Source organism: Cajanus cajan, chromosome 5, assembly GCF_000230855.2.
Source record: "Cajanus cajan strain Asha chromosome 5, NIPB_CcT2T_4, whole genome shotgun sequence".
NCBI classification, from domain to species: domain Eukaryota; kingdom Viridiplantae; phylum Streptophyta; class Magnoliopsida; order Fabales; family Fabaceae; genus Cajanus; species Cajanus cajan.
Genome location: NC_138521.1, coordinates 71,819,447 through 71,833,405, shown reverse-complemented (window position 1 = coordinate 71,833,405; position 13,959 = coordinate 71,819,447). Strand labels below are relative to the sequence as shown.

Sequence of the window (13,959 nt, the reverse complement as noted above, 5' to 3'; positions counted from 1 at the left end):
TTACCCTTGACTTTTCCTTTGCTGTGTGTTTGGATAAAGAATCAAATTCAAGAAATTTTAAATCTTTGATATTTAAATTATTTTGATTTTAATTTTTATCATTTTTAAAATATTTTATTTAGATATGTTAATTCAAATTTCTTAAAATTTAAATTTTATAAAAATAAATATTAGTAAATTTTAAATTTTAATAATTTTAAAAAATAATATTAGATAATATTTAAATAATTTTAAAAATATTTTTAAATATTCAATAATTAAAAATATAAAGAGATAAGAAATAAGATAAAATATATAAATGAAATAAGAAGAAAAAAAAAAGAGAAATTTTAAATTTTTATTTTTTTGAAAAAATTTTAAATTTTACTATTTTAAATTTTTTTATAAATTTTTAATTTTTAAATTTTTTTATAAATTTTTTATTCAAACATGATATTTCAGTTTAAAAAATTTAAATTTTTTTAATAAATAAATTATTTCATTTAAATTTTCTAGATACACTAATCCCTAAACACACTATTAGATTTCAGCTCCGTTTGTCTGGGAAATTGTGCACGGTTTTAACACAGTCAATGTCCTTTCCTATTCATCGAACATTTGCCTGTCCCACATTAGCTTGACCTTTGTCCTCTCTGTTTGGTATCATCTAAATAGCATAACCGAAATGGACGAGAAATAAAACAGGTTAGTCATTTGGTATCACTTAAATGGTTCAGCAAAGAAATAAAAGTGTGCAAATCGGTGTGAAAATTCAATAGTACACACTTGAAAATGTGTTGATAAAGGACTATAAGTAATTGGTAATCAATTATTAAAATATATTTACATAAAATAAAAAGTTGTTTTAAATTTAATCGATTAAATATTTCATTCAAATAGAATAAATTACTACCTTGCAACATCCACAATCGATTCAATCTATTAGTTTTATTTTTCTTGATCGATTAAAATTTTTCTAACGAGGATATTTTATTATTTATTAATTAATTTAAAAAAAATATTTTTATTATTTATTTATTTATTTTATTAAAAAATAGTATTTTATCCCGTACATATATGATGATACTAGTTATTTCTTTTAAATCAAATAATCAAATTTTTACTTTATTTTTTTTATCTATTTTTACTTAGTTATGTCTTTATTATCCAGTGTAGTTATCTTTACTTTATTTTTCATCATATTCTTTCTTCTCTACTAAACACACTCTTAGAGTCCATTTAGACTCTCTTTTTATGAGTAAAAATAGTTCTTTATAAATTACGTGTACGTTTTTATGACGGTCTCATGAAATTCATATTGCATGCTCACCATCATAAATATACTTTGTTTTCGTCATTAAATGTAACCCATAATACATGTTATAAAGTTGACTGTTATTAAGAAGTTTACTTGTTATTTAATGAGTTTTTCCCCTATTTAATGGTGTGTACACCTATAATAAATTTTAAATTAGTAATATAGTGTGTTTAAATGAGTGTAAAAAAGTATATTTGCACTAATTTTTAAGAACGAGAACTAAAAAGAGTAGAGATTATAACACTCACATTACTCAACTAATTGAGTTAAACTCTCATGTTATTATTTTACGTTAGTTTAAAGAAATATTTTCTTCGTCTCATAATAATCGTCGTCGTTATTATACACAAATTAAGAAAAATTAATAATTAAATAAAAGATAATGGTGATTTTATAAAATTAATCTTGTGAATAATTTTTTTTTGCTAGAAACTATATAATACAAAAAAAACACTTTTTAAAAGATAATGTGAGGAGTATAAATGGAAAAATAGGTAATAACTAATACTACATTGAAAAGTTAACATAACACTTATTTCAGGACATTCATTATAAGATGGAGGGAATAAGTTATTATTTCCTTAATTTTTAATACTATCTACGTTATATAATAAGTATTATCTTAACTTTTTAATGTAACATTAATTTTTTTTTTAGAAAGTTGTTGTTTGGATTTCTTTTAGAAAAGAATATTAATAATAAGATTAATTTTATAAAATTATTATTCTTTTATAACTAAATTGATCTATTAGTCCCTGAAGTTTTTTCAAGATTTTAATTAGGTCTCTATAATTAAAAATACTTTAATGCAAAATAGTCATTTTTGTTTTATACAAGATTGATTATTTCAAATTCATTATCTTGTTTGAGTTTAATACACTAGTTAATAATATAATAAATAGAGGTACAATTGAGAGGGAAAAAAAATTAAAAGAGTGTATTAGATTGAAATTTTATAAGACTATTTTAATAATTTTTTGAATTTTAAAAGATTTTATAGAAATGTAATAACTTTTAAAATTATTTTAAAAAACTTTTTTGAAATTTTATAATATAGATTTTAATGAATTTATAATCCAAAAAAGATTAATTCAATTTGTCTCGGTCCCACGAACTACTCAGGTTAAAAGCCAATAAAAATCAGGCAACACAAATTAATTTTAACCATATATAAAAAAAAATTAAAAAAATTGAAATTTTAATATTAAATTTTATTGGAACTAAACATTAGTTAAATTTTAATAAATCAAGAGATTAACAATATATAGTATTTAATAATTAAAAAAAATATTAATAATTATACATTAATATTGATAGATAGAAAAAGACAGGAAAAAAAATAGAAAGAAAAAGAGAGAAATGAGAGATATGAAACAAAAAAAAATGAGATAGAGAAGAAAATAGATAGGAAGAGGAAAAAAAGAGAAAGTGACAATCCAGGGAGAGAAGATTGTGGGGAGAGAGAAAAATAAAAAGGAAATAGAAGATGAAAAAAGTTACATGAAATCTCAAAAAAATTTGTGTGATTGTTAGATGAGTGAATATAATGTAAATTCTACTAAAAGGTAGAGGTTGATTGATAGTAATATATTTACTTTATTTATTGTAACACTATTGATTTTATGATTGTTTTATTAATTATGTGAATTTTTATTGTTTAGATGTTTGTCGCTGTTTAAAACTCTAGATCAAGGGACTCTAAGAGTAAGTTGGTCTCTGGATAGTTGAATTAAAGATAAGTGGATTTAGCTTATTAAGGTATAAAAGGAATTTCTAAAGTTTCAAACCTCATAATTTATGTTTTCAAATATTCTATAAAGAAGTTGGTGAAAAGTTCTTTGAAAATCCAATATCTCCTTCTTCTCTTATTCTTTTGAAACTCCTTTTCTACTTCTTATAGCTAATCCGAGCTATTGTGTTGCGGATTTGAAACTTGTAGAATTGAAGTTCCCGAGTCAGAGTAGTGCGATTTCATTATTCTTTTTCTTGATTTTGATTATTCCAAAAGTAAGGGAAGCTGTAATTTTGAATCCTTGCGTACATTGTGTTATTGAAATTGGTTGATTGTTGGCTGTTATGAAAAATTGACCGATAGAAATGATGAATTTGGGGGGTTTTGAAGTTTTGGAGTAATGAATGAGTAAAAATATTGATTCTCAATTTAGTTTATTTGAATGTGATGTTTTAAGTTGTTTTTGAGCTGTATATAATGTCTACATATTGTATTGTTGGTTGCATGTTGACATGTGTTGAAATTTCAAGTAAATTGGATGATTCTCAAGATTTTGGTAAGCACATAATTGATATCACACCGAGCACACCTTCGTGACACCGGGTGTGGTTCAATTAGAGACACTGTGCCTTGCTGACACTAGGTGTAGGATTGGTGGCACCAAACAGTAAAGGATAGAAAGGAGTAAAGTTATTTTAAAAATTAAATTATCTCATCGTGTGAATATACGTTATGGTGCTTCAAGAGCTCAATTGAAACCCTTCGATAAGTGAGTTGGCCTCTGAATGTGTAAGTTGTTTTCAATTGTCCCCTCTAAATTTTATGTGATGTTCGTATGTGGACATGGTCAAGACATACAAGTATAAAATGACTAATCGAGTAAAATATCGGGTTAGAGACTTAGTCCCTTAGTATCAAAGGGATGTAATATTTGGAGGATAGTTATTGGGCTAATCTCATAGGTGGCTTGGTGTCGTAGACTAATGTCGTGTAGGTTCATACCCAAATTATTTTACTCTGATAGTAGTATTAAACTTCTTAGTTTAAGTGATAAAACCTGAGGAATCAATTTATGTTGTCTGTACCTGACGCTCTAAGAGGCTTAACATTGTCTATACCTGACCTAGTTTAGATAGGTTAAACGTTGTGATTCGGTAGGATCTGACACTTAAATTGCTCATCTTGTTATAAGAGACATCTTTAGTTATATGTGTGACGACGCATTAATTGTATATTATCGTATGATGATTATATTGTTGAGATTAAATTGTTAAGTTGTTTTATGTTGTAACTTATATGAGTAGTATTGGTGACAAGTTAAATTGAATATTGTTGTTCATGTTACTTTAGTTGATTCTAATGTTCTAGTTGTACGTTATTTTTATTTCACAAGCTTACTTTTGCATATTATCTTTGTAATTTAAAATTACAATGATCATACTTATTACGAGAGCATAACATGGATAAGTTTTATTGAGGTGTACCACTGGAGACCATCAAGTGAATGATAACTTAGTTTATACTGATGTTCTAGTTGTATGTTATTTTTATTTCACAAGCTTACTATTGTATGTTTTCTTTGTGATTTAAAATTGCGATGATCATACTTATTATTACGAGAACAGAATATGGATAAGTTTTATTAAGGTGTACCAATGGAGACCATCAAGTGAATGGTGACTTTTGTTGTATTATTTGTGTTAGTTTTGTATAGTTATCACTTGATTGATTCTTATGATTTATATTTGGATTTATTGGATTATTATATATATATTGTTTATATTTGTATGGTTGTTTCACACTTATATACATGATATATAATACATATATAAATATTTGTGAATGTATAATTCTAAGTAATCCAAATCAATATGATTCTATTAAGTGTAAAGATCGTGACAGGTCGTTATATTTATACTATTATAATTTTATATTTTTAATTATTTATTTTCTTAACACATTTATTATTGATGTTTTTCTTCTCTTTCTTTAATCATTGCTTAAATTCTCGGAATTTCTAATTGACTAAATACATATTTTGTTATATTTTGTTTTGATGAGGAATATTTTGTTATATACTTTTCATTAAATATAAACATAATTTAAGAGAATATTTTAAAATTAAAAATTATCAGAAAACTTATGAGATAAGTGAAATTTAAACAATATATATATATATATAGATATAATTCATAAAAATTGAACTTGGAATCAAAAAGTAATTTATAAGAATATTTTAATTTTTAGAAATATATTATGATTATAATATTTTAAAAAAGTTTAGATAAAAATATTTTATTTTATTTTAAATAATTATATTATTAATATCAAATATCTATTAATTTTATTGATGAGAATCTAATTCTTTTTAATAGATTTTTTTAATTATATTTTTTTCATTCACATAATTTTAACTTGAAACGTTAAAAAGATACTTCCTTTTAAAAGATTAGGAGGGAAAGATTTGTTCTTGCAAAACAAAAAGGGCATGTATCGATTTTTCATCCCTTTTCTTGGCTTTCTTTATCTTATGTATCAATAAAAATATCTTAAGTTTATTAGCTGTTATTGTTTCTTTATTAAATTATTTTTAGACAAAGAAGTTGTTGACTTTTTTTTTAAAAGAAAAACTGACAACACTGTTTTTTAAGACATTAAATATTGACTTTTTCATTTAATACTTTCTTCATAAATATTAGGAATATTTCCAGAGAGATTTTTTTTATGGGAATACAACATTATTCAGAGAAAATAATACAATAATCAAATCCAGTTAATTATTATCTATTTTAGTAAATATATTAAAAGAATAATTTTCTGATCTGACACGCTTCTACTTCCAAGGGGATTTTATCATTTATTTGTATTTTTAAAATATTTTTTTTACTAATTCCTCATTTAGAAGTTCAAGAAAAATTATATTTGAAAAAGAAGAAGAAGAACAATACTTCAAATACATCTTATTTAACACTAATAAAAAGAGATATTTTTCTTTATAAATTTAGTTTAAAAATAAAATGAAAAAAAATTACTAAATGTAAATCAATCAAAATAATGTATCGTTATTATTAGTAAATAAAGTAATTTTAAAAAAGAAAGATATAAAATAATTGGATAATGATTATTGACAAAGTGGATGATTATATATATATATATATATATATATATATATATATTCCTTTTCTTTTCTATTTTATTCTTAAAAGATATGTAATGAAAAATATAAAATATAATAAAGAAGTATAAATATAAAAAGAAATAGAAATTAAATATAAATATATTTTTATACATCGTTATATATATAAAGATAAATATATATAAAAAAAATCTGCCAAAATGTATTATTCTCCAATCTTATATATTTTCTCCAAATTTAACCTCATATAATTATGATTTATTTAAAATAGATTTTTTATTTATTTATAAAATAATCAAGAGATGCTAGTCTCAATTGATATGGCAATAATTATACCTGTAGCATTAATAGAATATATATATATATATATATATATATATATATATATATATATTTTTTATAATTGGTTTTTGTTTTCGCAATTTTTCCCTTAAGAGTTATGTAGACTGGATCGAGCATAATCTCAATAAGACTTTTTGCTAAAAATATTTTACATTAATATTTATATAATTTTTTAAAAGTTTATAACTCAAAAGTTATTTTTTACATTCTTAAAAGTTCATTTTAAAAAATCCATATCTAAAAGATTTACAAATATTTTTTTTTTCAAGATCCATCATTAAAATATTTTTATTAAAAGATATTATTATTAATTTTTAAAAAAACTAATTTTAAGACTTATTTTAGACCTAATAATATGTTGGACTAATCTTGCAGTTACCTCATCCTCAACTATTCCTTTGATTCTCTATTATAAAAAAAAGAAATTAATTATATATATATATATTAAGAAAATGAATTAATTATATTAAAATTTACTATTCTTATAATATTATTTTTAAATTATCCTTATTATAAATGTTTTTAAAAAATAGTACAATTAAAATTTCATGCGTTAAATGAATATTATTTTAGGAATAATATTATTAAATGAATAAAAAATTGTTAAAATTTCCTTATATATATATAATATATTTTTTTAGCTTATAATAGAAAATGGAAGAATAGTTCTTTAAAAAACTTACATTGTCTTTCTCTTTATCAATTATCTAAAAACAAATCTCTTCAATTATAAATCACTCGCAATTATATAGTTTTTACTATCTTTATTTTATTTTTCAAGAAACTTATAAACACGAATTATCTCTCTTTTTTTTTTCTTCCTTCTAATAAAGATGTAACTGACCACAGATTTGCACATTCCGCCAGTTATAAATTGATATCGTTCTAATGAAAAAAAAAAATCTGTAATCTATTTACAAAATCCGAAAGTTAATCTCCATAATTAATAGGTGAGACCATATTCACCCGTTCATAAATATTATCAAATAAAAAAAATAGTGATGGGACTAACATGAAAATATAATTAAAAACTCTTTATTTAGGGGAGAATCGGAATTGGGAAAGGATTTATGATCCACGTGCTTAAATCTTAGTGGTTAAAGTGAGCAGCGTTTGGAATCCTAAAATTCCAAAAGACCCAACACTACTCAGCAGTCAGCACAACATGATGATATGATGATATATATATATAATAGAAAAAGACTATGAAAGTAAGCAAAACCTGTCTGTGTCTTCTGATGTAGGCAAAGGTTTTCAGAATCTGACTCTGGTAAATAATAGTATTACTGTTATCCTTGTATACCCTCTGATTCAGTGATTCTGATCGTGATCCTCATCTCTCCTCTCTTTTTATCATTGCTATTTTGAATTCGCTTTCAGATATCTTATCACATTGATTCTGTTTCTAAATTTCTGAACGCCAGACTTCGTAAGCTGTTTATCAGAGAATTTTTATAATTTAGGTTTGTTTCATTCAATTGGGTTTTTATTTTTCGTGTATGAATTCTGAAATTCTGCTCTCTCTCATTTGTATTTTTGTTTTCTGATTCCTGTGTCATTCGTGATACACGCGAAGTCCTTTGGAATCTTTTCATTAATATTGATTTTGTTTTTGTTTTTCCACTCGTGAATGCAATTGATATTCTTCTTTGTTTGATGTTTTCGGGGTAACCAATGTTGTTAGGTTGACTCCGTTCAACTCAGTTAAGTTGACTTGAAACTTTCACTGGAAATTATTATTATTTTTTATTTTCTGAAAAAATATATTCAACCTTTTTTTTTCGGAAATTCATGATGGGGTATATTTTACCGATTCATGAATCATCATGATAAAGCTTCTCCTGGCACAACTTGTTGCCTTACAGTTCCTTGTTTTCTTGAATGGTTATCGGTTTTGAGTTTTGACATATCTAAAGAAACCACTACCTTATTGATTAGTCATGCCCACTGAATTTAATATGATTTTATAGAAAAAATGGTTTGTTGGGTTTTTAGTGTAGCAGTGCTTCTTAAATTCTCAGTTTCCTTTGCTGTGCTTATGAATATAGTAGGAAACTTATGCTGGCTGTATGTATAGGTTTAGAAATTGATATTCTACACTGGAAATATGGGTTGCTTAGACTCTATAAAAGATTGGCAAATTAGTGCTTGAATGAATGGTAATCTGCATTGCGATTTTTGGATTTTTTTTTATTATTTGAGTGTATTTCCCTGTTCATTCTTCAGTAAGAATGGAGGTTGCTCTTCAAAGAAGACAAGGGCAACCGAAACAACACTCTGAGGATAAGCAGGAATTCAGTAGATGCTCTAAAATTAATGGAAAGAGAAAGGCAACTAACCTGCCATCCAAGAAAGATGAGACAAATAAGCTTACTTCCCCAAAAAGAAAAAGGAAATCCGAAGATGATCTATTGATTGACGACTTGGAAGATGAAGAAATGCTCACTCTTATAAAGTCAAAGAGCAGGAGGATAGCTAAAAGAATGGACAATGTGATGGTGACAATCTTTCTCAGTGCTTATTTCTTACACTGATCTTTTATGACAGATTTCTTTTTATAGGTGGAATATTATACTATCATATTTAAAAAATGCTTAACTAATTGTCTGAACAGGATGTTGGACAAAATGTCCGAATATGTCATCAATGCTTGAATAAGGATAGGATATATTATGTGTCATGTACTAAATGCCCAAAGATGTACTGTATGCGATGTCTGGATAAATGGTATGTCAATTTACATCTGATTATAAATTCTACTGAAGGATTATGTGCTTGTTTGTGTAGTTTTGAATTGTCATTACAAAATAAAGCTGTTTGTGAACTTTGCACGCAGGTACCCTGACATGTCAGTAGAAGAAGTTGCTACAAGTTGTCCATTTTGCCGCAAAAATTGCAATTGTAATGCCTGCTTATGTTCAAGAGGAATGATTAAGGTTTGATATGTTCTGATGTTTAGCCCCTAAATTTATAGCTGTAATAGAACAAAATTGTCATACTACATTAGAATTATATCTGCACTGTTAACCTTTTCAAATTCTTTTGATATCTACTTTCAGACATCTAACAGGGACATCACCGATTATGAAAAAGCTCAGTATCTGCAATATATGATTAACTTACTCATACCATTTTTGAAACAAATTTGTCGTGGACAAAGTCAAGAGGAGAAGATTGAATCTAACATACAAGGTTTTAATCTTTACCATGAGTTTTTTTTTTTGTTATTTCTTTGAACAAATCACAAAAGATAAACTCTTCTGTCAGGAAAATCTTCTTTCGAGATCGAGATACCCCAAAGTCTTTGTGGCGACGATGAACGTGTCTATTGGTAAATGTCCTCTTTCTTAAGATACTAGCATGATTCTTTACATGTTCTATAATATCTTTGTTCTATATTTTTGGTCTTGGTGCAGTGACCACTGTGCTACTTCAATTATTGATCTTCATAGAAGCTGCCCCAATTGTTCCTTTGAACTCTGCCTCAGTTGTTGTCAAGAAATACGTGATGGAAACATTGCACCACGGCCTGAGTTGAAGTTCCAATATGTGAATAGGGGCTATGAATATATGCATGGTGGTGACCCTCTACCTGTGTATTGTGATTTAGAGACATATGAAGGTCATATTAAGTCATATTCTGTGTGGAATGCTAAGAGTGATGGAAGCATTAGTTGTGCGCCAAAGGAGTTGGGGGGTTGTGGTAGTGCTGTATTGGAGCTGAGACGCATCCTCCCACGTTGGTGGGTATCTGACTTGGAAGCCAAAGCCCGCAGTACGCTGGAAATTTGCGAAATTGAGCTCCCAAGCCTTCGACAAAAAGCAGTATCAAGCTACACCTCTATGAGAAAGGATGCTCTTAGAGGCATAAATGACAATGACATAGAGATGTTGATTTTCCAAAACCATTGGGCTAATGGTGAACCAATTATAGTTCGTGATGCCCTTAAACAGGGGACTGGTCTGAGCTGGGAGCCAATGGTAATGTGGCGAGCATTATGTGAAAATATGGTTTCAGATATCAGTTCAAAAATGTCAGAAGTGAAAGCCATTGATTGCCTGGCTAATTGTGAGGTTTGGTCTTGCTGTCCCTTTTGATGCTCAGTTTGAACATTTGGTCAAATTGTATGTATATATTTTTATTGTTTTCCTTTTTTCCAAATCCCTCTTCTGTTGTGGAATGGCTGTGAATTTCAAATTTCTTAAGGATGCCAAAAGAATGCTTTAATACCTACTTTCCTCCTAGTATCATTACAAGAGAGATAACTAACATCTAGTACTGTATATTTGCTGTTCAAAAAAAAATAAAAATCTAGTACTGTATGCATAAGGCATGTCTTATTGACTATGATAGTATACCATCCAGTGCCATCGTGCCTTTATTCTTGTGATTTAAATTCCACATGTTGTGGGGCTTCAACTGCCATCTTAGTATTTCATCTTCCAAAATTCAGTGTAATATTTTTAGTTTGTATTTCGTGAGACATTGTAGAATTATATAAAAATTCATCCTTTTAAACCTATGCAGGTAGAAATTGATACCCGCACATTCTTTAAAGGTTATATAGAGGGAAGAACATACAGAAATCTCTGGCCAGAGATGCTCAAGCTAAAAGACTGGCCCCCCTCCGATAAATTTGAAGATCTTTTGCCCCGCCACTGTGACGAGTTTATTCGTTCCTTGCCATTTCAAGAGTACACTGATCCTCGCGCTGGAATTCTCAATGTTGCTGCGAAGTTACCAGCTCATGTCATCAAACCTGACATGGGTCCAAAAACATATATTGCTTATGGGATTAAAGAAGAGCTTGGCAGAGGAGACTCTGTAACAAAGCTTCATTGTGATATGTCAGATGCGGTATGTATCAAGCTTCATTAGGCTTTAATTTGATTTCGTAAGCAATGGTTGGCCAATTCTCTTTCATTTGAATATTCTACACACTCATACATATTCAATCTTTTGGTTTGCGCATTGGATTGGAAACTTGGTTTCAATGATCTTTCTAATTTCCTGTTGGTAGATGAGCATTCCTTTAGATGTAGAAATTTTTACTTTATATGCTATATTACTTCTCCTATTCAACAAGGATATCTTCATATGGTTTGAAGTTTAGTTTCTTAATGCATAACTATTTTGTAAGGTGGCGCAATATAAAAATTTGGTACTTAAGAGAATAGGATGACCCTTCTATTACTCATACACGTGGTTTTTGGTTTAGAAACTTTTCATATATCATGTGTTTCAAATGGAAGCACATTGGCCTCTTATTCTGATTTCTTGTTTGGTAATTGTCATAGGTAAATATTTTGACCCATACAGCAGAGGTGATGTTAACCGATGAGCAGCACTTTATTATTTCAAAGTTGAAAGAAGCACACAAGGCACAAGATGAGAGAGAACAGTATGCTCATGAGATGATTGCTGACATCCGGAATGGTCGACTCTTCAAAGACATCAAAAAACGCAAAGAAAATAAGGAAGTTTTAGAACCCAAAGACATGGGGAAGCGACCCATTGAAATTAATGGAAAGATCTTTCCAAATGAAGTTCCTGAGGGGGTCACTTCTACTACAGGGAATGAATCAATGGAAACAGGCGGTGCCCTATGGGATATATTTCGGAGAGAGGATTCTGAAAAGTTAGAGACATATCTTAGGAAACACTCAAAAGAATTTAGACATACTTTTTGCTCTTCAGTTGAACAGGTATTAGAATTATAACTACTTACATTTCTGCTTATCATTATTTTCTATGATTTTTTGCTCAAATTAAATTCTTTGTTGATTAGGTTGTACATCCAATTCACGACCAATGCTTTTATTTGACATTGGAGCACAAGAAGAAGCTGAAGGAGAAGTTTGGTTAGTAAATAGAAATTGCATACAATTTGCTTGCTCAGTGTCTCTGTAATTAGTTACTTACGCAAATTTTGACTTTTAGGTGTAGAACCATGGACTTTTGAACAAAAACTTGGGGAGGCAGTATTTATTCCTGCGGGATGCCCGCATCAAGTCAGAAATCTCAAGGTAAAATATCTCGACACATTTGATTAACTTTCTCAAATTGTTTAATTGTTTCTGTTTCTCTAATCATCATATGCCAAACCTTGAACAGTCATGCACAAAAGTTGCCGTAGACTTTGTGTCCCCTGAAAATATCCATGAGTGTCTACGTTTGACCAATGAGTTCCGCCAGCTTCCCAAGAACCACAGAGCTAGAGAAGATAAACTTGAGGTAACATGCTTCACAATTATATTTCCTTCTGTCTCTTTATAACGTCAACTGCAAAATAACAGGATTATATGGTGAAGTGGTTTAATCCTTGATGGAACAGATAAAGAAGATGATAGTTTATGCCGTTGATCAAATTGTCAAAGACCTAAATGCTTTACTGAAGTGTTCTTGACTGGCTGAATGCTGCTTGAAGAAAGCTACTTCACTTTTCCATGGTCTGTGAGACTCTAGATTGTTGTAGATAAAAGTGTCCAGACAGAAAATTGCGAAGTCGGAATGTTTCATGGAGGGTTAAAGGCACTCACAATCGAGTGATTCTCATTTTGATAGTAATAACATAGTGATTCTTTTGTAATGATTATAGTTTAGACAACAATTTCACAAAGTTCTGTAAAGAACATTAATTTTATTCATGATCAAAGAAATCAGTGTAAATGAAGATACAACTTTGATATAATTTGAGATAAGTAGTGAACTAATTTGCAAATCGGCTGCCTTTCAAGTTAAACCATTTATCTTACAACTCACGTGGTTATAATTCAACAATACCTCCATCCTTAATTATATAAGATTCATTCAATTAAATTATATTTTTTAAAAAAATTAGTTATTTTTTATTAATGTGGTTATAATTCAACAATACTTCAATTTATAATTATAAGACTTTTTCAATTAAATTATATTTTTTAAAATAATTATTTTTGTTAAAAAAATATTAAATTTATCAATAATTTAAATTAATTTTTTAAAATCGACTTTTTCTCTTTCTCTTTTTTTTTTATTTAAATTACTAATACTTATTTTTTTATTCATTTTTAATCTCTATAGTTTAAGGCAAATCTTTTTAAGCATATATTTGTACTTTTGTAATTTTTTTAATTTTTGTTATTATTTTTTTTCCTATTTTGTGTTAATGTGACATAAATATTAATTTAATTTTATGTGTTTAATGTTAAATTTATTTTGTTGAAATTATTCTAAATTAAATTTTTAACACTTTGCAACTCTTTTGTTCCTTCACTAGCAATGTCCATTATTGAGACATATTTTTACCTTCACAAAATTGAAGACCCGTTACCACGTCAACATAATAGAGACATGACAAAAAAAAACTAAAATGATTACAAAACTATAAGTATGAGGATTAAATTATAAGAACTAAAAAAATTTGAAAATGATAAGTATGAGGATTAAAAATGTTAATTTTTAACTATAAA

At 27.5% G+C, this 13,959-nt stretch overlaps 1 protein-coding gene across 4 annotated transcripts; it reads left to right on the top strand.

Annotated features, from left to right (window-relative positions):
• The first annotated feature begins 7,624 nt into the window (after positions 1-7,624).
• On the top strand, positions 7,625-13,229 carry LOC109809401 (lysine-specific demethylase JMJ29). 4 transcript variants are annotated; one of them, XM_083075918.1, is made up of 14 exons: positions 7,720-7,777; positions 7,888-7,970; positions 8,734-9,005; positions 9,122-9,234; positions 9,344-9,443; positions 9,567-9,699; positions 9,775-9,838; positions 9,924-10,581; positions 11,036-11,365; positions 11,806-12,213; positions 12,297-12,369; positions 12,449-12,534; positions 12,623-12,742; positions 12,843-13,229. In XM_083075918.1, exons 3-14 carry the CDS (start codon positions 8,739-8,741, stop codon positions 12,912-12,914), a joined length of 2,424 nt encoding a protein of 807 aa, XP_082932044.1. In that variant the 5' UTR covers positions 7,720-7,777; positions 7,888-7,970; positions 8,734-8,738; the 3' UTR covers positions 12,915-13,229. The 4 variants fall into 4 exon arrangements, with proteins under 4 accessions (XP_082932043.1, XP_082932045.1, XP_082932042.1 ...); XM_083075917.1 differs by lacking the exon at positions 7,888-7,970 and having other exon boundaries at positions 7,625-7,777; XM_083075919.1 differs by having other exon boundaries at positions 7,698-7,970; positions 12,820-13,229.
• The last annotated feature ends 730 nt before the right edge of the window (positions 13,230-13,959 follow it).

Excerpts from the sequence above, each read along its gene's own strand:
- LOC109809401 (XM_083075917.1), top strand. The coding sequence starts at position 8,739 with ATGGAGGTTGCTCTTCAAAGAAGACAAGGGCAACCGAAACAACACTCT. Across the intron at positions 9,006-9,121 it reads AAAGAATGGACAATGTGATG|GATGTTGGACAAAATGTCCG; the intron begins GTGACAATCTTT and ends TTGTCTGAACAG. Across the intron at positions 12,535-12,622 it reads ATCAAGTCAGAAATCTCAAG|TCATGCACAAAAGTTGCCGT; the intron begins GTAAAATATCTC and ends AACCTTGAACAG.